Here is a 21742-nt window from a genome sequence, read left to right on the forward strand (position 1 = left end):
TCATGTTTCAACGTTTTTCCCATCGGCAATAATGATCTCGGTGGATGAACCAATCTTTGTCATGATGGCAGTCCGCAACACATTTAGCGTTCCAGAGATTACAGTTTTAATTTATAATTCATACACCACCTACTGCAGACAACAGACCCTTGAGGTAAAAGCACCAAAAATAGCTATACAGACTCTGCAGTCGTCATGGCAGGTCAAGAGTCGTGTTAAGATACGTAATAATGCGTGACACGGGTGTCAAATCTCACCGGGTATCACTGCGTAATGAGTGGGTGTTGGGAAGCTGCCATCCCTTTACAAAGCGCTCAGCTGTATGTTGGATCATCGTCTACGGTGGCAGTCGCAGCATCAATGAAGTGAGCAGCAACTCATACAACCACTCAACGTCCAATGATGATGATGGCAAGATGTACACATTGCACGTCAATCGCCTTCGAAATGCCTTGAGCAAATGCATGTTTTCTTTCTAATTGATCGATTTATTGATTTATTTCATTTCACCTCTTCCACCGCCAACTGGAGCTCTACGAAGCACATGGGCGGGCGCACAGGAAAACATCATACCTTACGTAAGGTTTCGTGTCCGGCCGGTTGCGGTTGGGCTTGAAAAGGACGCGAAGGCAGCCGCCACCATTGTAGGCGTCCTCCAAGTGTATCTTGACCGAGCAGCAGGAGTTGCAGAGCGTGTTGCCTTGATCTCGAGGCTGCATCTGCTGCTTGTGCAGGTTGAACCACACGCGGCCGAGCTGGCTCTGCGTCGTGGCGTACGGAGGGAAAGGGGAAGGGGAGGAGAATTTCGGACGTGTCCACTTGTGAAAACGTTGGATTTAGCACACGCCTGTACTTGCCCCCTGTTTACGAATTTCTCATTGTAAGCTTCCACATTCCCTTCCCACCAATTTTATAGGGTTACGCGAAAACATTTGGACACGGGCCAGGCAACGAAAATATGGCGCCAAGTGCTGTCGTGTTACCCTTCCTCGGTCCGTGTCTAAAGTTACATGGTCGCCTTAAGTACAATATCTGGAGTTCTTTTCGGATTACTCAAACATCGTGATAATAGGTTTCTTTGGAAGGGAAAATGGAAGTCACACTTTCCATTTCCGAGTTGTACTCCGAACCTCTGAGAACCCTAATGCGCTACCTACAAACAGGATAGTCTGGAGGGGTGAAGACATAAACGTGCACTCTGGCAAAGTCTATGCACTACTGCATAAGTTCTACAGTTATCTAGCAATATTAAATACGCACTCTACCGAAACGTAGCACTTGTCCGTAGAACAGCCCATGGGGGAGGGGGCAAATTAATGCAAGCTCCATTATCAGATATAAATATAGTGACATGTGCATTTCCATGCGATTTTTCGTGGCTCAAAGAGCAACAATCGAAGCACTGACCTGGGGAGTTGCTTTTCGGCAAATTCTGTATAGCTGAAATCATCGAAGACGTTTGCTAAAGTTCATAGGCTACGTGAACTATTTCCAGGTGACTGAGAGATGCTCCCGTACCCCATGACAAGTAGAAGCAACGCGTTAAGCACTATGTTGAAGAGCTTGGGAGGATGTGAAACGGCTGTCGTCCCATGCAACAACATTACGGGCATCTTTCGCACTGCTTCTGACCGTTCCAATTATCAAAGGCAGTGTGCGGATGTTAAGCTGCTACGCTCTTAGGACCGGAGCTGCTCATTCATCAAGTAACTAGTCAGTGTATTAAGGCCCGCTATGGCGAGAATGTTCGATATGACTACGCTGTGATTGGTCACTTTGCACTAGCATTAGGTGACGATGACTCGCCTGGCCCTCCTCGAACACCTTGGAACCGAAACCTTCACAGAAACTCGTGGACAGCGGTGGCTTGATCAGACGCCACTCGGAGCAGCAGCTGTCTGGAAAGTTCCAAAACCTGCAGTGCATGGACACGCACTGAGGCACGTGTGCAATTTAATTGCGTGTTTAGAAGTAGTGAAAGTTGACATCACAATTTGACAACACATGTAATGGCAGCAGATCTGAAGCTGCTGTATATATTTGCTATAAACCAGGGGAATTCTCAAGCATGTTGGTCCCACGGAAGACTGCTACGCAGAACTTAACACTATTTCAGGATGTAGGTTTTAGGCTTAGCAGCAACTTCTGCAATTATGAGCTATAGGATGTTCATCCGGGTGAAGAAAAACAGTTTGCGGGGATGCACTTCGTTATAAATGGCGGTAACTTTAAATGAGTGCCATTAGTTACACTCGGGTCGCCCGTGTGAGTTTAATTTAGTTTCAGTCAATAAAATGGAAATTTAATGTTGTTGCTCAAGCTTGCATGGCCAAGAGTCTTAAAGGTATACAGGTTATAGCCAACGAAGATGAACCTTAAGTAATCAGCTATCGCGCGCAGAGTCGTTACCTGAATTTTCCACACACGGTTTCTATTCTTAGCTAAAACCGTAAAAGCCTCTTCATTAGAGACAAAAGAGTTAAGTACTATTACTCGCTTGCACTGCTCTTCAGCATAAGACTGCTGAACGTGCATTGTATCATCACCCGCCGACGACTCACCGGTACTGGTTCTTCGCAAAGTCCTTATTGCATTGCGTCTCGTACACCCAGCCGCCTGCGAAGACGACTGCCGACAAGCCACATCTCCGAACGAGCTCGACTGCCTGAAAGGAGAGTTTAAAAATTGGCTTCCGAAAGTGACACAACATTTCTACTTGGCACCCACAATATCATCGTCAATACGCCATGCCAACTTCTGCACTAGAAGATCAAGGGAGGGGTCTAGCGCAGTCTGAACCACACTTCTGTCAAGTGGTCTATATTGTGCGTGGACGTAGGCGCAGTAGCTGTCAGCGGCTGCTACCTCGCATTAGTTTTAAGTTTTCGGTCATGTTTCAATTATAGCACAAGGACCTGGTGTGCGGTATGGTGATGTCCCGTAACCTTGAGGTAGGGGTCACTGCTTTTTTTTTTCTTTTTAAAAACAGAGGCTAAAAAGGGAGAAAGGGTGTGGGTTCAGAGAATGCCAATGCCCTCGAATGTCACATAAACCTTCAACTTCAATATTTTTAACAGAAGAGTAAAAATTGTTCATTGACAGTTTCATAGCCTCTTTGGGAAATCGCTCTATTTTGTTCGAGAGCTGTATTGAAGTTATATATTTGATTTATACGGTACTTGAGTTTAAAGCGCTGCGATGGAAGCTTCTGGCCTTGTAGCAACGTGGGCTTTCACCACTGAATTTCCTCGTACCTTGTACGTCTCGTAGCCACCGGGATACTTAGTGCCACGTCTGTACACGTCGACCCCAACGTAGACGTCTGCCTTCCGGTTTCTCGCGGGTTGTGCCGAACTAAGGAGCATAGATTCAGTCCACCGAAAGTTGATGAAGATGCCGTCGCACAGGTTGAGGAAGCCGAACTTCTTCTGGTTCAGCTCGTTTTGAGGCTTGGCCTTTCCATCGACGTCCATGGCGTCGTACCAGATGACCAGAGAGCCTGGCACGGCTTTGTGCATTTCGGTGGTGATGGCCTTCAGCAATTCTTTCATGAATGGGACGCAGCTACGGTCCTGAAGTTTTAAAATGCGACGACTCTGCTTTACCATAATTTACCGACTGCGGCGCTGTGTATACCTGCGATACACTTATGGTTCAGGTGGACATCCTAGTCGTCCTCAGTCTGTGGTGCTGTGTGTGCGTCTAGGAGTAGATTGATACCATATATGAGTACGTGACACCAATACGGGCTGGTCTCTCTCTCTTCAGACTTCTCAACCAGGTATGTTCGCTATACAAGGTGTTTGATTTTTGTACGAGAAGTATGGATGAGTAAGTTGAACAACGCCATATATGGTTTGGTACTGCTGTTAAACAATCATTCAGATACAGTATTAGCAAACATCACTTTTCTGTCAAAAGTGGGCAACCAAACAGAATTGGAAGAACGGTTTGTCTAACTTCAGCGGCACTGTCATGGGCCATAATTTTGTGTTTTTTCTTGCATTATCATATCTTAGTGGTGCTATGTAAGAGTCCCCCTTGCCTTATGCTGGCAAACCATAACACTGATACGAAATTACTGTTCAGTGTCCTCAGCCTGTTAACTATGTATATTTTCCTTATTTAGTGAGGATGACTTGTTGCTCATCAAGTATTGAATACAGAATTGAGCAACGCACTATTTGGTTAGGCAAAACAATCAGAGTCATATATGTGTTGGCACATATTTGGCATTGGAAGTTGAATCGTCATGCGGGTGCTATCAAACAAAATGGGTGCAACGAAGTGTGATGAATTCCAATTCGGCAACCACAGGAGTAGTCAAACGAAATAACGCGCCTGTAATCTATCATAATATACATGCGAGTTTGAATTGCTTTTGTAAGCTGTGTTCTTGCGGCAATAATAAAGTGGAATTTTACTGGTATGTACCTGTCGATTAGCATAGTTTCTAAACAATAATAACTCGTTTTCTCCGAGAAATCCTGCAGGGATGAACTATCGTCTGAACTTATTGGTTTCCAAAGCTTTACTGCAGTTGTACTTTTAAGATGAACACATCAGTGTATATCTCATGAGAGAGAAAATCCGTCGGCGTTGACACAGATGACACGTAAGAGAACACTTTAACGTGTCGCTGGCAATGATTTCAACGATGTGACGTCAACATGTCGTAATTAGTCACGCTAAGCTGTGACGTCATCAACTAATTAACGCGTTTGGTGACATCACACGACATCGTCGCTTCGTCAAACGTGTAACGATCCCGCGAGTGATTTGATTCAGTGTAGTGAGTGAACGAACATAGCAGAACACGCTCACTATGGTGCACCCGATGCTGACAACCCATCCGTCAAACCTTCCGACTGTTGCGACATTCGCCAGCTGCGTCGCGACCTGTGTCATCTGAGCGGAGCCTCTGATGGTGTTGATGGTCTTGACACCGTCCTCGCCCAAAATGAAGATTCCTGAAAAAGCACTCGTGCAGTGATTAAAATGATCAATTTCCTGTCAATGTATGTTGCTACACGATAATGAAAATGCAGCTCTTTTATTCATAAAAAAATTCATTACAAGCTCACTGATAGTTTCATATTATATCTGTATTTCTTATTCCACTTAGAGTACGCACCACAGTAGAAAAATATAGGCTGACTAAACGTAAAGAGAGATTTCGAAAACTGAAGAAAGCTATGAACGTGGTGTGAGAAGTGAGAAGAAAAAAGTGCTGTTGGCGGCATTCCCCTTCAACTTTCGACCCTTCTCAAACTATCTTTTCTGACCTATTCCTTTCTGTACAATACAATCAATGCTATGTTGTGGTATCACGTTCCAATAGTATTGCACGTCAACAGGTATAGATGAGTTATTCATTGTTACTGATGAAGATGACGATGTCCAGATTGGCCATGTAATACTTGCCTGCTTTCGTTGAGTTTCAACTCGCCAATGGTTGCTTCTGAATCTGTAGTGAATGGCTATCAATTGTGTACCCAAACTCAAACAAGCATGGCTATCTGTGTAGAAGCATTTCACATATATTATAGAGTATTCATCTGTTATCGAACAGAATAGTTTGACTATCGAATGGCTATCGATCGGTACTATACATGAGCATTCAAGGTCAAGCATAGCCATGCGTTCAGTGGCATTCTCAGGTGATAGTGTCAAAGAGGTCATCTCGCAGAAATTTCAGTATCGGTGTCGGCTTCGTTGATTGTGAGCGAGTAGTGAAGGTCTTGTCCATGACCGAAAAGTTGGAAAGACGCAACCATGGTAAATAATTGAAAACTTTGATTACAGTGAGAATCAAGCCCAGGCCGTGTTAGTAAACATGTACCCACAAGCGAAACGAAGAGTTTTAATAACATTAACATACGTACATTCGCGGTCATTTTCGAGTCTATGTTATTTAACTGAAACTACAGATACATACACACATGTATGGAATTGTGGTATTTACATATTTTGTTACTGTATATCACTGATTTTCGTTCAGAATTACTAAGTAGTACATTTATTTGGTCGTTGATCGTAATCAATACATATATATTCTATCATATATCTTAATAACAGTTGCCGTATTCACGTTTCTGGTAGCCTGCATTATTTGTTAGTAAAATGAGAAACGCCTGTATGGAGAGAATGCATACTGAACGCATGCCTGTCCTACTTGTGTGGGTTGCGAACTGAACATTAATTGACGGGCATGTTACGTAGTTTTTCAATTCTCTCACGGTATAGATATGCTGATTGGTGTTTTTGTCCCCTAACAATGCAAGAGAAAATTTAGCTTAATCAAGCACGCTGTTTGAACTTAGTAGCTCAATCGTGAACAATAAGAGATTGCGCAACAGGAAGGAATGTCGCTGGAGACAACTTTGAGGGATAGGTGGAAATGACATCGTTCACTCCACGTCTAAACTTTGATTCAAACGATCTAACTTAAGAATAAATATAATCACCTCGCCAGGAAGAGCGACGTGCCTGCCATTTTTACGTGCAAGAGAGCCATGCCATGTGGCTTCCGTTTCAACTTCAAACCACAAGTACCCTTAGCTGCTAATGCAAACTAAAAAAACGCATAATAATGCCTAAGAGTTCTCAGTTCCACCCACTTAGAATCTTACAAGAGCCGTGATGTAGGAATCTTTGCAGAGAGTTTTCGGAAAGCACAATAGGCAATATGTGAAATTAACAGCGCCATCTAGTAAACGCAGCAGGTACCCTATCCGCCATTTTGATGCTGGCGAGGCTCGACCACTACGCGCGGGCGACCCGCATGCAAGCGTACCACGGAACGTACGCGCTTCGATGCTTCGACTGTCGCAGTCAGATTTTTTTGCTGGCGAAATGCCAGTACACTGCTGTGTACCGCTGTGCAAACAGCGCGAAGTCACAGACAGCGATGGGAGCAAGGTATGTGGCATGAATTACGTTTCTGCAGCGATCATTTAAACGCAAAACAGGGTATGGCGTGCAGAAGCTCTATGGGCACATTCTAGGTTGCATGAATCTCCGCGGTGCACGGGCTGCACGAGAGCAATGCAGGACTAACCATTTTTCTGTGTTACTCAGACAGGCCGTGTTTTTATAGGTTTGTCAGCTTTGCGGCTAGGTGTTTTCACTACGTCGGCCCTCTCCACGACAGTGGTGCTCTTCGATTTATCGTCTCGGACTCGCCGAGAAGCTGTCCGGCATTCGAATTTCCCTATGGCTTCGGGGAATCCTCGGACTACCCGCGGCGAGTGCGAGATGGTAAATCGAAGAGCCCCGGCGATTCTCTGCAGTCGAGTGGAGAGTGCGCCGCTGCTGTTGGGGTAACTAGTGTGATAGAACCGAATTGTTAGGACGGGCTATATTGTGATGAGATTACACCATGTATGTAGACGACGTAGAAATGTTATTTTGAAGGTGATTGCGCACAGAGACGTGTAGAGCTTCCGTTACTCCGAGTAACATGCCGTACACGCATCCTAGAAAGGCAACTCGGTTGCTTGTCCGCGTTCAGGCTCCGTTGTGTCCCCAAGTACGGTCACCGCGCAGCAATAAAACTGTCATTCGGAAGATGAGGGCTATGCCCACTTTCGAACAGAAAAGTATCTGCTCAGGCGCTTAACTTCAGTTGCCCCAAGGTGCGCGGACGCAACTTTTCCATTCGGTCCTCTCTCACCGATATTCCTTTACCAACGAAATAAAATCGAAAAGATAGCGGGGCGCGCTGCCGTAGGTTTGCAAAACTGGCACCATGAGTATCGCCAGGGCTTGACTGAATGACGTTCTGCAGGAGTTCAGAGCGCGGCAGTCCCATTTATTCGTGAGACGGGATTCATTCTGTGCATTTTAGTCTCTTCGGCTCAGTTGTGTTGCAGCTGTTTGGTTGTGTTGCAACTCACCTCACCTGAAAAATGTTTCATGTTGCATTATCAAACATACAGCTGTGGAGGCAGCCATAACTTAGTTGTACGGGAGTCTGCCTTTTGGCTGCCTTAGACTCGCAGATCATAGAAACCTTTGAAGCTACCTGGAGATAAAAAATAACTGATTTAAATTCCCCCCAGTGTCCACAAGTGACTAATGCCTTTTAAGGCTTGCTGTGAAGGGCCATATCTAGGAAATGCTGCTAGAAAAGGGGAGTGTGTGCAGAAAAAACTGAGGGGGGTGGGTCACATTACAAGTGCACCATTAGTCCTGCAATGCACGTATTAGTGTGACCTCTATTCTTTGTGAGATGAATTTGTGATAGTGCCTGTGTTTGTAAACAACAACCAAACAGCTAAAAGAAACCTAGCTCATGACGTCGCACTGAATGTTTGTTTGCTTATATCTTGTAGGTATCCTTCCACCACTTTCCGAAAGATGCAATGATATACAAGAAGTGGATTGTTGCGATCAAGAGAGATGAAGGCCCGGAATTTCTAGTCGGCAAGTCAACGAAGGTCTGCTCGAAGCATTTTAGGTCATCGGACTTTATACCTAGCGTTGCGAGTGGCCGCAGCCTCCTTCGGGACTCGGCAGTTCCGTCAGTTTTTGCTTTTTCCAAGGAAAAGAAAGAACGGAAGCCCCCAAAGCCACGTGCTTCACCACAAGTAAGAAGCCAAAACCCGGTTCTAGGCCCAGGAGTGCTAGGCGATGAGCTTATGCATAGCCCAGATGAAGTGGAGGCAGCACCGGTAGGTCTAGAGGAACCCACTAGGCTCAACAGCTCACTTGAAGGTGAAAATGCACGTTTGGCCGAAACGATAAAACAGAAAAACAACGAAATCGCGCGGCTCCGAGACGAGCGTTGCCAAATCAAGGAGCAGCTTGTTGCTGCAAAAGGAATCATCGGGCAACTGGGCTTCGAAAAGGCGTCCTTGAGTTGCCAACTTGCTGCTGAAAGAGAACGAACGGCTCCCTTCACAGTGGAACGGTTCAAGGACTGCGACGAAGACATGCTATTTTACACTGGGCTGCCAAGCTACAACCATTTCAAGAAACTTCTGGTCTACTTGAACCCCGGTGATGATGGGTGCAACGTTCTACGTTCAGAACGTGCAGAAAGCAGTGAACCCAGATCATCGCGAGGGCGGAAGAGAAAACTAAGCACGGAAAATGAGCTGTTTTTGGTGCTAGTCCGACTGCGCCTCGGCCTGTTTGAAGATGATTTGGCTCACAGGTTCTGCATTGCCCAGTCAACTGTGTCCCGAATATGCACATCGTGGATTAACTTCCTGTATGCCAAACTAGGCCTGTTACCTCTGTGGGATCCTAGAAGAATTGTAGATGCCACCCGAGTTTAAGGAAAAGTATTCATCGACTCGAGTAATCCTGGACGCCACGGAAATACAGTGCGAGGTGCCATCATCCTTGTCCCTACAGTCTACAACGTACTCCCCATACAAGTCGAGTGACACATTCAAGGGACTCATCGGCATCCTGCCTAATGGCCTTGTTGCCTTTGTGTCAGAGCTTTTCACAGGATCCAGCTCAGACAGAGAGTGTGTGATCAGGAGTGGTTTTTTAGACTTGAAGTTTGACGACGAAGATGCTGTTATGGCAGATAAGGGCTTTCGCATCGAAAATTTCTTGGAAAAGAATGGAGTGAAATTGAACCTGCCGCCATTCCTGAAGGGTGGAACATTCTCACCTGAGGAAGTGAAATCTACAAAGGAGATTGCTGCTTTGCGGATACACGTGGAGCGGCGGATACAGCGGATAAAGGCATTCCACATTTTTGATAGACCCATACCGTTAACCTTGGCTCCACTGATTAACCAAATTTGGACTTTGACGGCAATCCTGAGCAACTTCCAGTCTTCTCTCATTCAACAGTCAAGTGGCAAACCGCAACAAGAGCCTTAGATGCGGCAAGCTAAAAAATTAAGCCCTTTCCCACGAGGGGATTCCTGCGAAGGATGCGGAGCGTAACGGGGCTCCATCTGCACAGCACTTTGCGACTTATCACAAAGTATATGTTTTTGCAACGCACCAATGAAGTGCAAGGGGTTTTTTTCAGCGCGCGCACTTGCTTTCACGAGACGAGCCCGCTTCCACTTTAAAAGCTCTGAAGCGACAGTGTTGCTGGTGTCCTCCTGGGCCGGCACGAGCCCCGACCATGAGATGGCTCCGGGAGCGACAGTGTTGCCGGCGTCTTCCTGGGCGCATGCGCAGGTGGCGTGCGGACGACGGACTTTGGAGGGACAGAGCCCAAGCCTAAGATGCATTCGCAGTTACGCTCCGCATCTAAAAGAACACACAGCACTTGGCACGTTTTATTGCACCGACGACTGATGATTGCCTGGTTGTAAGGTGTAACGTGCCGACGCTACACAGGCGATGAAGCGCGCCTTAGTGGAGGGCTCCGGAGTAATTCTGATCACCTGGGGGTCTTTAACGTGCACTGAAATCTCAAACACGCAGGCAATTTCACTTTCCGCCTCAGTCCGAAAAGCGGCTGCTCCGGCCAGGAAACGGGCCCACAAATGGAGGATGACTGCAGGATCAAAAGGGAGATGACAGCACGGACCGTGAAACTGGTAATCTGCAGCTGTGTGACTTGAGCACTCAGGGGCGCCACGTGCGCGAACAAAAAGCCTTAAGCAAGAAGGCAATGTTGTGCGCTGCTAAGTTGTTGCTCACTGTGTGATTCGTTCAAAGACGTAACCACCAAACTTGTACTCACCGTGTAAATACTTGTGCGTTTTTTTTTTCCTGGTCATCTCCGGACACCATTCACGCTACCAAAAGGCTCCCGAACCTGGATTCACAGCAGTACTTTGTCAAGCTCTATTATTATTTCTTCGCTCATTTGTAATCCTTCATTATTGTTCATATACTGTGTTGTGTTTGTTAACCTACCTCAAGTTGACTCTCATTGTAACAAATCTTGCAAAGATTGACTATAAACTGGTTTTGTTTTGTCCATGTGCAGCTCAATGGCAGAAGATGTGGTTGTGTCCAGTCATGACATGCTTTTGGTTACCACAGACTAAATTTTAAGTAATCTAGTCCAAAAAAATGCTCACAAAGGGATTGAGTGGTGCTAGCATGTACATTATAACTTATTTGGATGAGATAAGAATTTAATTCGCAGCATCGCAATGTGGCCCACATTCATAGCTTTTCTCTCCCCCCCCCCTTTAGGCATGTTTCGTTGCCTTTTTTTTGCTTTTTTTGAGGCCGTAGCACTTCTGTGTATCACTGTGTATCACATGTTAAAGCATGTGGAGCTGTCCACCTTGAATGGCTTGAAAGGCGCACTCGCTGCGTGCGGAGTATTTCTCTATTTCAAAAAAAAGTGCAGGAACACAAAAGTACATGTCCCTTGTGACTCTGTAGCATGTGGTTAAGAAAACTGCTACGTTGTGTTTGCGTCTCTTCCTGCAATATCACTTAAACTGATGCGTTACAAAGCATCACTATGCCTGAAAAATGGTGTTTTTCTGAACTTTCATCGGCGAGATTTTAAATTATTCAAGATGAAATCGAGCGAGTGTGAGCTCACGTACAATATCTATACTCTCTTAGACGTATCCAAAACTTTTAAGGGCTCACTAAGTTCTGTATGAATACAAGCAACTGGATGCTACAAGTATGTACTAAGATTCATTAAACACTGCTTAAAAAACCTTGGATGGGAGTCTAATAATAATAGGTATGGCATGCAATCTTTTATCTTTACCCAAAATATGATGCATGAGATTTTTCATTTCCTTATTGTGGTCTCCACAACTTGTGCTGTGGCAATGTGAAGTCTAGTGAAAAAAGTGAATCTGAAAAAGTTCTTGCACGAAATCAGCCTGTGTATGTTTGGTTCACAATAAAGCAGCCAATGTTTTTATTTCCACATGTCCGCAAAAGGAAAATTTTTTGTCTCAAGGTATTATGTTGTGTTGCCTTCTCTGCTTTGAGATTTTGGTGCACGTTAAGATGCCCAGGCAGCCAAGACAATTTGCAACCATCCATTACAGGGCACAGTATTGCCCAGATGCACAAATGGCAAGTAAAGCTCGGAGCGTTGTTTTTTTAGTATCGAAAAATCCTCTGGCACGAAGGTAGCACCGAGTTACCTCTTGGCTAGGGTGTGCAGGTATTGTGCACGCCTCATAGGTGTAGCTTTGGCGCACTAATCAGCCGAAATCTGGAAGCTTCACTGATTACCGCCTGGCAAGATGGGGCAGCATTTGCTCAAAGAAGAAGGCATCAAGCTTTTTGCGCATATCCTCCCACTCGTTCCTGTCGAACCAAATGCGCTCAATGCCAATCCACTTTTCCGAACACACGACAAAATCGCCCCACAAGCAGCCAGTGAGGGCCATCTGCCCAAGCACCTGAGCGTAATACTCATGGTCTCTGTCCAGCTGCGGTTCACCATTTTCCCCGAACACCAAGGAAAACTTTCTTTTCTTCGCTTCCTCTGGCTCAGAGTCTTTCAGAGAATGGGGGCACTTGACCTCCAACACACCATATGAAAGTTCTTCCGGGTCGTACACGAGTCCGTCTGGTGTTGCACCCAGCCAAGGACACACAGGGTCTACCACAAGGCCGCAATGCTGCACTGACACATTGTGCCCGTAGCTGTTCATGACAGCTATATACCTATCTTTGGCCATGTTCTCATTCCTTATGCCATATTGCACCGGACGGACGTGCGTGAGGTCCTTCGGCTCAATGAGGTTACGGAGGCCCTTCTCCGTCCATGCCTGCCGCCTGACGACGTGGCCGAAAGTTGACGCTGTCAGTCGATTGGCCCGTGCCTGTCGCCAGCGTTCACTGAGCCGCTGCTGCCTTGAGTTCAGCTCGAGGTCCCGAGCTTCTTCTTGTGACAGCTGGATCTCCTGCACAATGTGGAAGTAAATATAGCATGAGAAAGCGCTAGAAACTTTTAACGGCTCAGAGCTTGCATACACTGTACTTTGACTACTAGCAAGACCCAATCAGCTTTCCTGCAGCCTAGCTGGTATGCCAATGTTAGTTTTCAGTACCGTGCTGCACTAAGATTAATAGCCAGTCATCAAAAGACAGATTTAGGAGCCACTTTTAGGAGAGTCAATGGCATGAATGGCAGAACAGCAGCAGCAATGAAATTGTGCTTTTTAATAAGAACAGGCAAGAGAGGAGCACAGTTTCCGGTTTTTTAAGCAAAGCTTGGATAGCTAGGGTTCCATATATTTTTTGCATTTGGATATAGAAGCTCATGAGGCTGCAAATGTTTTCAAAGCGCAATACAATAAAAAGAAGTCCACACGTGTGTCCCCTCATGTTTAAAATGGCATATGCAGTGGATGGTGACCGCGCACATAAAAAAAACAAAAAAAAAACAACGGGGCGTTTGTCGTCCTCGCAAAAGTAGCTAGAGATTTGGGCTTGAGAGTGGCACACACCCCAACCGAGGCATCTGTGTTTGCACCACAGAATGAATGCGCACCTGAGTCGGGCTGCACCACCTGCCGCCGCAGCGTTAGCGCCCGGTCATCCCTATTCTAAAACTCTATTGTTATAATGCAGGTTTGACAAAATCAGAGGACATGCAATCGACAGTGGCCCCAAGTTCGATTAAGTGTAAGTCTTGGTTTACATTACATTGATGCATTGAAATGAATCAAAATACGGATATTGGGTGGTAAAGTTAGCAAATAGCAGATGTTAGCCTGTAGAAGCACATATGAGTGAGACTGTTTAATAACCACACAGCTTAACATCCTTCAAAGCGTAGAACATAAAGCAATGATCTGCACTGATAAAATAAAGCACATCATTAGTGCTGGGTTTGCCTGTAGTTTAAAATTGCTTAACCACTATCATCACTGGGGCCATTGTCTTGGCATTTGTAACATTTGGTGGAAGCAAATAGGGCATTCATAATTTTCTCGCTCTCTCTTTTTACAGAGGACTGCATAAGAATATTTCTAGGCTGCATGTGCTCTACATCTAGGTCCACCTAATCAGTTAAAAGCATGAATGGTACACACTCCACCAGTGCAGAGAGAAGTATCTTTTCTATACTGCACTTACAGTCAACACCCTCCATTCTTCAGCCGTGAATCTGCCGGGCAAGGGTGGCTGTGAGGCTCCGTCACTAAACAGAGTCAAAGCTGGCACTGGGGTCACGGTGGCTGCCCCTTGCGAAATGCTGCGTGACATCCACGTAGTGAAGCCTGCAGGGAGTTTTGCCTGCTGGTACGACAGTGCAGACCCCGCAGGCGCAGGCCCAAGCTTTGTGTCCACTGACGGCCCCCCAGCAGCAAGGAGAATGGCAGCAAAGTCGAAGGTCCCGAGGCTCTGGAGGTCCTCTCCCAGGCTGTGGATCGCTTCAAGGTGTTGCTGCTCCTTTTGCTCCTCAGCCCGCGCATCAAAAAGTCGCACGGGCATCGGCATGCCCATGCCACCCTCACGTGGACTCCGCCAGTCCACGTTCTGCACGGCCATAGGCCTGATGCCTTGTCGTCGGGTACGCCTCCATTGCTGCGGCAACTCGGGGCATGAAAGCTCTGGTGGTGCCTCTTTGAAGCCCTTCTGCTTCAGCAGAACAAGGAGGCGCAGAGCCGCAAGAATGTGGCTGCAGGCACCACCAGCCCCAGCGGGGCACTCACAAGTAGAATCTGCCACTGCTCCACTGTCGCTTTTCAAAGCCAAGCTGACTTTGTACGGCCGGCCACTCTTCTTCCGGCTTCGGTAGCACGTGGCACGTGCATAGACAATCCCGAGACTGTAAGAGCAACAACAACAAAAAAAAGAACTTTGTAAGCTGCACGCAGTCAAGTTTGTCATATTTTTACCGAGTGCCATATCACAAGTACGAATAAAGCAGTCGTGGCACTTGCCATGACAGCTTTATGCAAAGCAACAAGGTTATGCAACCTACTCTCCACAAAGTAATGACTATGTCATTCGGGAAAACCCCTGCGCAGCTGACGTTACAGTGCAATAATACAAAACCTGCATGAAGTGCTTCGATGTGAACAACCTCTAGTGTAACATAAAAAAACACTGCTTTTTATTGACGAGTTGGAAAACCACATGCCAATGCTGCTGAAAAATCTCCAAACCAACATGCACCGAATGAATCAGGTTTTTCAGGAGTCCCACTGTTAACTTACGTTGACACTTGCGGTGGATCAGTTCCGTTCTTTCTAGTTGTCCTTGTAGACCCGTTTAGTCTAAATGTTTAGTGAACAAACTAGCGTACGTCGTGTTTTATACAAAGCAGCATGCGCACTCGTAAAGGCAGCACATTATTATTAGGCCAGTAATGCATACGTGCGGACGCGAAATTTGTTTGCGCAAAAAACTGTTTTCATAGTACGAGCGATGTCCTTCGAGACATGCACACTGCACCACCGGAACAGCTGCGAAGTTCCTGCGCGACCACGCTTGCTGATCGGACGTGCTAAAAATAAACGCCAAACCATAGCCTCCTCTTGCCAAGCCATAATGACAAGTTATCCAAGCACGTGAGCACGCGTAGTGAAAGAAACACGCAGTGACATGACCGACCTCACCGAGAACGCCCGCACGACGTTAACATCGGCGGCAATATTTGTACGTTGCTCCAAACGGAAAAGCACTGCATGCTTTCAGAAGGTTACACAAAACGTCGCTTACGTACCTTGTGTCACAGGCGTTGGTCACAACCGACGACGGCAAGGTGTACGCTTCCACGGCGAAGGCATAAGATTTGGTTTGCTGCTTGGATGACGTCGGCGCCTGGTTTATTAGGTCCGCTACAGTGTCGTTCGATATATGCGGCAAGTTTTCTAAACAGTTTGTCCACATCACATGTTCGGGCACTGGGAAACGTCTTGCTGTGGCCATCGCAGTAGCTCAGCGCAGTGAAGCGGGTGTTCAGAAGTCGTACGGCCGTACTAGCGAACGCGTTTCCGTCGACCACTCGCTCACATTAAAATGGCGGTGGGGTCGAAGTGCACACTGTTGCCAGAGCACAAAGCAATTTCGCATATGATATGAAACGAGGGGGTCGTGTGGGAAAACCAGCTACCCGAGATCAATATGGGCTTCATGTCACAGAAATGAGAAATTGGAACTGGACGCAGCATCCATGCAGATTTTCAGTGAGGGAGGCAGCGATGGCTCTGAGTGAAACTTACATTTATTCGTACGATGTAACCGATGATATAGTTAGGCAAGTACTCATCGCTTCCCCCCGAATCGTCTTGTTTGGAGTTCCACTGTTCCCCTATGAACGATGTTGACATATAACTTTCGAATGAGTACGTTAAAGTTTGTTTTAATAAACCCAAAATTTTAAGCAATCTCGAGTTCAAAATATTTTAAAGATCAATTGTACTGGGGAGTTCTACATTCCTCACCGAGAACCTTGACACCGTGTCTGTGGGCGGCTGAGATCCAACCCGGGGGAGGAATCGTCACCATGTGATGAGAGTAGTATACAAACGTGTCGATGATCTGCCAGTGATGGAAGCGGTAAACGTTGTGCTCGTCACTGCCGTGGATAAAGCTGCAACGGCAGTAGTACGTTTAACAATGTTGGTGGAAGCTTGTTGTTATAATGCATTCGCTCTTATCAATAGGCACATCTATAGCGACAAAGCAGTCATACCCATGATTTCGATACAGGCTCTTCCATTAGCACCATATACCTTCATATTAGACGTCAGTGCTGTAGCCAGCATTTGATTTCGGGAACCCCTACCCCTGCTCATATTTGCAAAGTAATAACAAATTAATAATGGTGGTGGTGGAAGGCAAAAGGGTGGGAGGAACCAATTGCTGAGGTGCATTACAGGACTGGGACAGAGTATCTCCGATGGAGCTCCGCGTGAAGTTAAGCTTTTCTGAGCGTAAAAGCGAAAGTAAAGCTTGACGACAGATGAGCATGCCGCCGATGTCCTTTTCTCAAGGTTTGTCATCGCCCCAACACACAACGTAATTCTCAGCGCAAACCGCGCCTGCAGTCTTCGAGAAGCTTCAGGGTTCTAGTAGGTCATTTTTATGAGATCACGCCTACTCCGCGAACTATTGAGATTATTCTGGAGCCTACGTCACCGTCAGCGATAACGCTAGAACATCCGATGGCTAGTGTATAAATGCTGACGCGCTTCACCGCCTGTCAGTTTATCGACGGCCGACGCTCCGTTCACTGCTATCAGTGCAGGTCTGCTACTGTGATCCGACTTTCCGTTTACCGGGCACGAGTTAGCCCACATAAACAGATTAACCTTCATCGTACTGTCGGCTTCTTCGTCGACGTGGCGACCCTTTGACAATATGCGATGCAGAAGAAAGGAGCTCTCTTCCTACCCGAGCTGTACCGCACCTGGTAAAGTTACGTGAACACCCCATTAGTAGCCACCCCCTCCTCCGTAATCGCAACGTTCTCTTTCCTTCCAGGACGAAGAGTGCACTGGAAGGATATCTACGTGTCGTCAGCCTCGACGCCATGTTAGGTCACTAGCACACGTTTGCAGGGAACACACATGACCCCACCAACGTGCTGGTGTACTGCCTTCAACGGTGGACGAGTCAGCGCAATTATCTGCTATGGAGCTATCACGGGGAAAGGTCTCCTCTGACCGGAACGCATAAACAGCGCTACAACGAGCCAAAGAATGATGGGGCACGTCCTGTCCCTTCTTTGTCTCGTTTTAGTGCCGCTTATGCTAAGTTCAGTGTGCGTACCACCGATTCCGCGGTAGCACTTTATGTCAGCCTAACCAGAAAACCGGCTTGTGAAGAGTGGTCGCGGAGAATGAAAGTTTCGGGGCCCCTGATCATTTGGTCCGTTGCTCCGTGTTTAGGGTGTTCAGGCACAAGGCTTAAGATGTGATGACAAAGGCTACACGGAGCATAAATATTCTTGCGGTGCTTTTCACTGGGAGGTTAGTAGAGGCTGCCAAAATCCTGGATCGTGCACTCGGATCGCATCAAGCCGAATCTACCAGTAAAACACGTGAATGTTCCACGTTTACAGCACCAGAATCTATTAACACACCCGTCACTTAACCGGTCCAGTAAACCATTCGTGCTTCCAATTTACGTTTTCATAAAAACCCTAATAACCGCCGAAAATCATGACCGAAATTGGTAGTGGAATGACGAAGTGGACAGCCTGCTCGTTTAATTTCCGCCCGAGCAGCTGCGAGCGGTCCGAATTGCTCAGATACGACCAGCGGAAGGCCCAAAGCACTCCAGATTGAACAGTGCACTCGCCGGCACAGGGCAACAAATTTTGTGCCGAGTCGACCTGTGAAGCAAGGCCATTCACATATGACAGCAACCATGCCCTTCAGCTTGAACCGCCTTTTTTTCACGTGCTGTCCATCGAACGTTTTGGTAGGTTAGAAGTGTCTTATCGAAGAAGAAGTAGTCATCGGTTTGGTAGGGTTCTGGTGGGGGTCGGGGCAAGCGGTCTCTCCAGGACCCAAACCTCCGGGAGAAAGGCATTTCGCGACCTATCCGTCGGAAACAAATGCGGTATCATAAATATGCTCACTGGTTCTCCTTGTAGTTGCCGTCCATGTCGTGGCAGAAGATGGTCCTCGGGTCTTCGGCTTGCCGCGCTTGATGGCGTCCGAAAGCGGAGCCACGGCGCACAGCAGGGGCTCCTCCTTGAACTTAAGCAGTTCGTCGAGCGTTCTGAGCGGGGCGACTTCTCGATCGGGTACCTGTTTGATCACCCTAAGCGGGGCAGGAGCGGTCTTTTTCTGCGAAAATAAGACGGCCATCTTTACTGCGGCCTAACGATCGAGTGAGTAGGGTAGAGTATACGGTTGAACATTGGACAGTGGCACACACCCACGCGAGGCGATTGGCCCTGAACCGGGTCTTTTTCGTATATATTCCTCTATAATTGATTAAATGTTGTGCACTTAAAGATGAAAGAACTAGTAATGTAACAATATTGCTAATACTGCCATTAGACGAGTAAAAACATAGGTAGTAATTCTAAGCTGCGTAGGTTAGGAAATATAATTACGAATTTGAGCACAATTTAGAAAACAAGAGTACGAGTTGGCTCTACGATCTGAATTTCTTTCTACATGTAAGAAATTCCACCAAGGCATCAGCAACCTTCCCGTCACTGCGGCCTAGGGACAAAGCCCCGAACGAAAGCACACTTGGTATACAGTTAGGTCTAGTCTAAATAGTCGGCAAACGGTGCTTAAACTATTATTCCGCAACGTGTAATATCTGTTGCAGGAAATAAGATATTGATAACTCCACGAAAAGAACAGTTAGAAAAAGCTGCCAGACCAGCTCTGTGTAAATAAACTTATTAAGATATGGAGTCTGACAACGTAGTAAGGTGATTGCAACTTCAAGTTCTCTTGTTTGACATATTTTATTGTTCCACTGGTGTCTGAGGTGCTAAAATTCTAGTGTGGCAAATAATATTGGAGCGGAAAATTCTTCTAACAGCATTTTACTCCTTATTCTAGCGCCTATTATGAATTTGGACGCCGGCAATACAAGAATAACCGGGCCATTCTAAGATGTCTTTGCTAGCTCATCCGCCATATCATTTCGAAATAGGCCATAATTTCGTGAAAGTCAGACCAACATAATAAAATTTCTTTGGGGAGCAAATAAAGATTTCAGTGCACTGAGCACATGTGCGTTTTCATTTCCCGAAAGGGAAGAACACACCGATAAGGAATCCGTCAAAATTACTGCAGAACTTGTTGACGATGTTAATTCGCGGAGCGCTAGAATGATCGCTAGAAGTTTTGCAGCAAAGATGGGCGCGAAATCTGGAAGGCGGAGGGAAATATATCAATCTAGAGTAGGAGAGAAAACACCAATTCTCCACCTTCCTACACTTTGAGAAGCATCAGTTGAAATGACTGTCTTCATTGGCGTGTGTACCAGCTAGTAATCACTTAAAATGGAGCTTCCAAATTGCTCATCATAAGTTAAGTACTTCTTGAAAATGTATCACAGTACCGTAAGTTAACATGGTTGCTGTTATTACTGACTAAAATTACGTCATCAATATCATCATGATCATCATCGTCATTTATTTTCCCTTGAGGGCCCCTGACGGGGTATTACATAGGTGGGGAGGGGTCAAACAAGGATACACAAGGGCAATTACAGACCGAGAACATAAAGTAGGTTCAAATTCTAGAATTGAAATTACAGAGCAATAGTAAAAACAGAACTCGTTATACAACTATGATCATTTACCGTGTCAAGAAGACTGACGTGTACAGCAAGAATTTGAGGCGTACGATATCCCGGTCAATACGATCTAAAAAATAAGTCCGGGAGCAAAATCAATGGTCGCGCACCACGGCTTGTGCGCTTTCCCTTGTTGTGACACGTGCCCACGTACTATATTTCGCGGCTAAGACCTCGCGCCTGGGCTCGCTCGGTGTTCATTTGTTAAACGGCGGAACTTGAAGAATTACATGGCTCTATGTTATGTATGTATGTATGTATGTATGTATGTCTGTATATATGTATGTATGTATGTATGTATGTATGTATGTATGTATGTATGTGTATGTATGTATGTATGCACGTATGCATGTATGTATGTATGTATGTATGTATGTATGTATGTATGTATGTATGTATGTATGCACGTATGTACGTATGCACGTATGTATGTACGTACGTATGTATGTATGCACGTATGAATGTATGCACGTACGTATGTATGTACGTAAGTGTGTACGTATGAATGTACGTATGTATGTATGTATGTATGTATGTATGTATGTATGTATGTACGTACGTACGTACGTATGTATGTATGTATGTATGCATGTATGCATGTATGTATGTATGTATGTATGTATGTATGTATGTATGTACGTACGTATGTATGTACGTATGTACGTATGTATGTACGTATGTATGTATGCATGTACGTATGTATGCACGTGTGTATGTATTATGTATGTACGTACGTATGTATGCACGTGTGTATGTATGTATGTACGTACGTATGTATGTATGTATGTATGCATGCACGTACGTATGTATGCATGCATGCACGTACGTATGTATGTATGTATGCATGCACGTACGTATGTATGTACGTATGTATGCATGCACGTACGTATGTATGTACGTATGTATGCATGCACGTACGTATGTATGTACGTACGTATGTATGTATGTGTGTATGTATGTATGTACGTACGTATGTATGTACGTATGTACAAAAATGAGGCGTTTTAGAGTGGCACACTTTTATAAAACAGGAGAGCGGTCACGACACGTCAAGTGGTAATGGCGGAACCAGCCTGAGACCCAGCCAACCAAACGTCGTCTTCCTCACCGGCTGAGTCATACCCCCTGCCTTTCTGAGTAGCGCTCATCTTCTTCACTAGATTTTCCTTCCCTCCGGAAAAGAGCCATCATGGCAACTCATGACCAGGAGACAATAGAGGGATCGTAATACGGTTTTAGGCGGTCTATGTGAACGGTTTCACGTCCACGGCGTCGTTGATCATGGGGTTGCTCAAGCGACCCCACTATGTTATTGACGGGTGAAGTTTGCTTAACCACACGGTAAGGACCGTCATACTTGTACGTCAGTTTTGTTGAAAGACCAGGGCTGGTTGAAGGGATACGAAACCAGACAAGGTCATCTGATGCATAAGAAGCCGGAGGCGTCGGGCAATCGCGGTGGTGTTTCTGGCGTTGCTGTTCAGCACTTGTCAGCTTGCCCGCTCCTTCACGACACGCTTCCGCGTTTTAGCAGCTTGTGACATCGTCGTCGGCTCAGCAACATTCGGGTGGTAAGGAAGGATGGTGTCTAGCGTGC

The 21742-nt window shown here is 46.1% G+C and overlaps 2 protein-coding genes across 2 annotated transcripts in view; one reads left to right on the forward strand and one right to left on the reverse strand.

Annotated features, from left to right (window-relative positions):
• Positions 1–21742, forward strand: part of LOC119179277 (cytosolic endo-beta-N-acetylglucosaminidase) — an 89302-nt gene that overhangs the window by 8683 nt on the left and 58877 nt on the right. The window lies entirely within an intron of this gene.
• LOC142767403 (uncharacterized) lies at positions 12097–15865 on the reverse strand. Its single transcript, XM_075868983.1, has 3 exons — positions 15593–15865; positions 13999–14692; positions 12097–12821 (listed from the first exon to the last, which is right to left on the reverse strand). The coding sequence occupies exons 1-3, from the start codon at positions 15796–15798 to the stop codon at positions 12141–12143; spliced, it is 1581 nt and encodes a 526-aa protein (XP_075725098.1). The 5' UTR covers positions 15799–15865; the 3' UTR covers positions 12097–12140.

This window comes from Rhipicephalus microplus, chromosome 7, assembly GCF_043290135.1.
Source record: "Rhipicephalus microplus isolate Deutch F79 chromosome 7, USDA_Rmic, whole genome shotgun sequence".
Taxonomy (NCBI): Eukaryota; Metazoa; Arthropoda; class Arachnida; order Ixodida; family Ixodidae; genus Rhipicephalus; species Rhipicephalus microplus.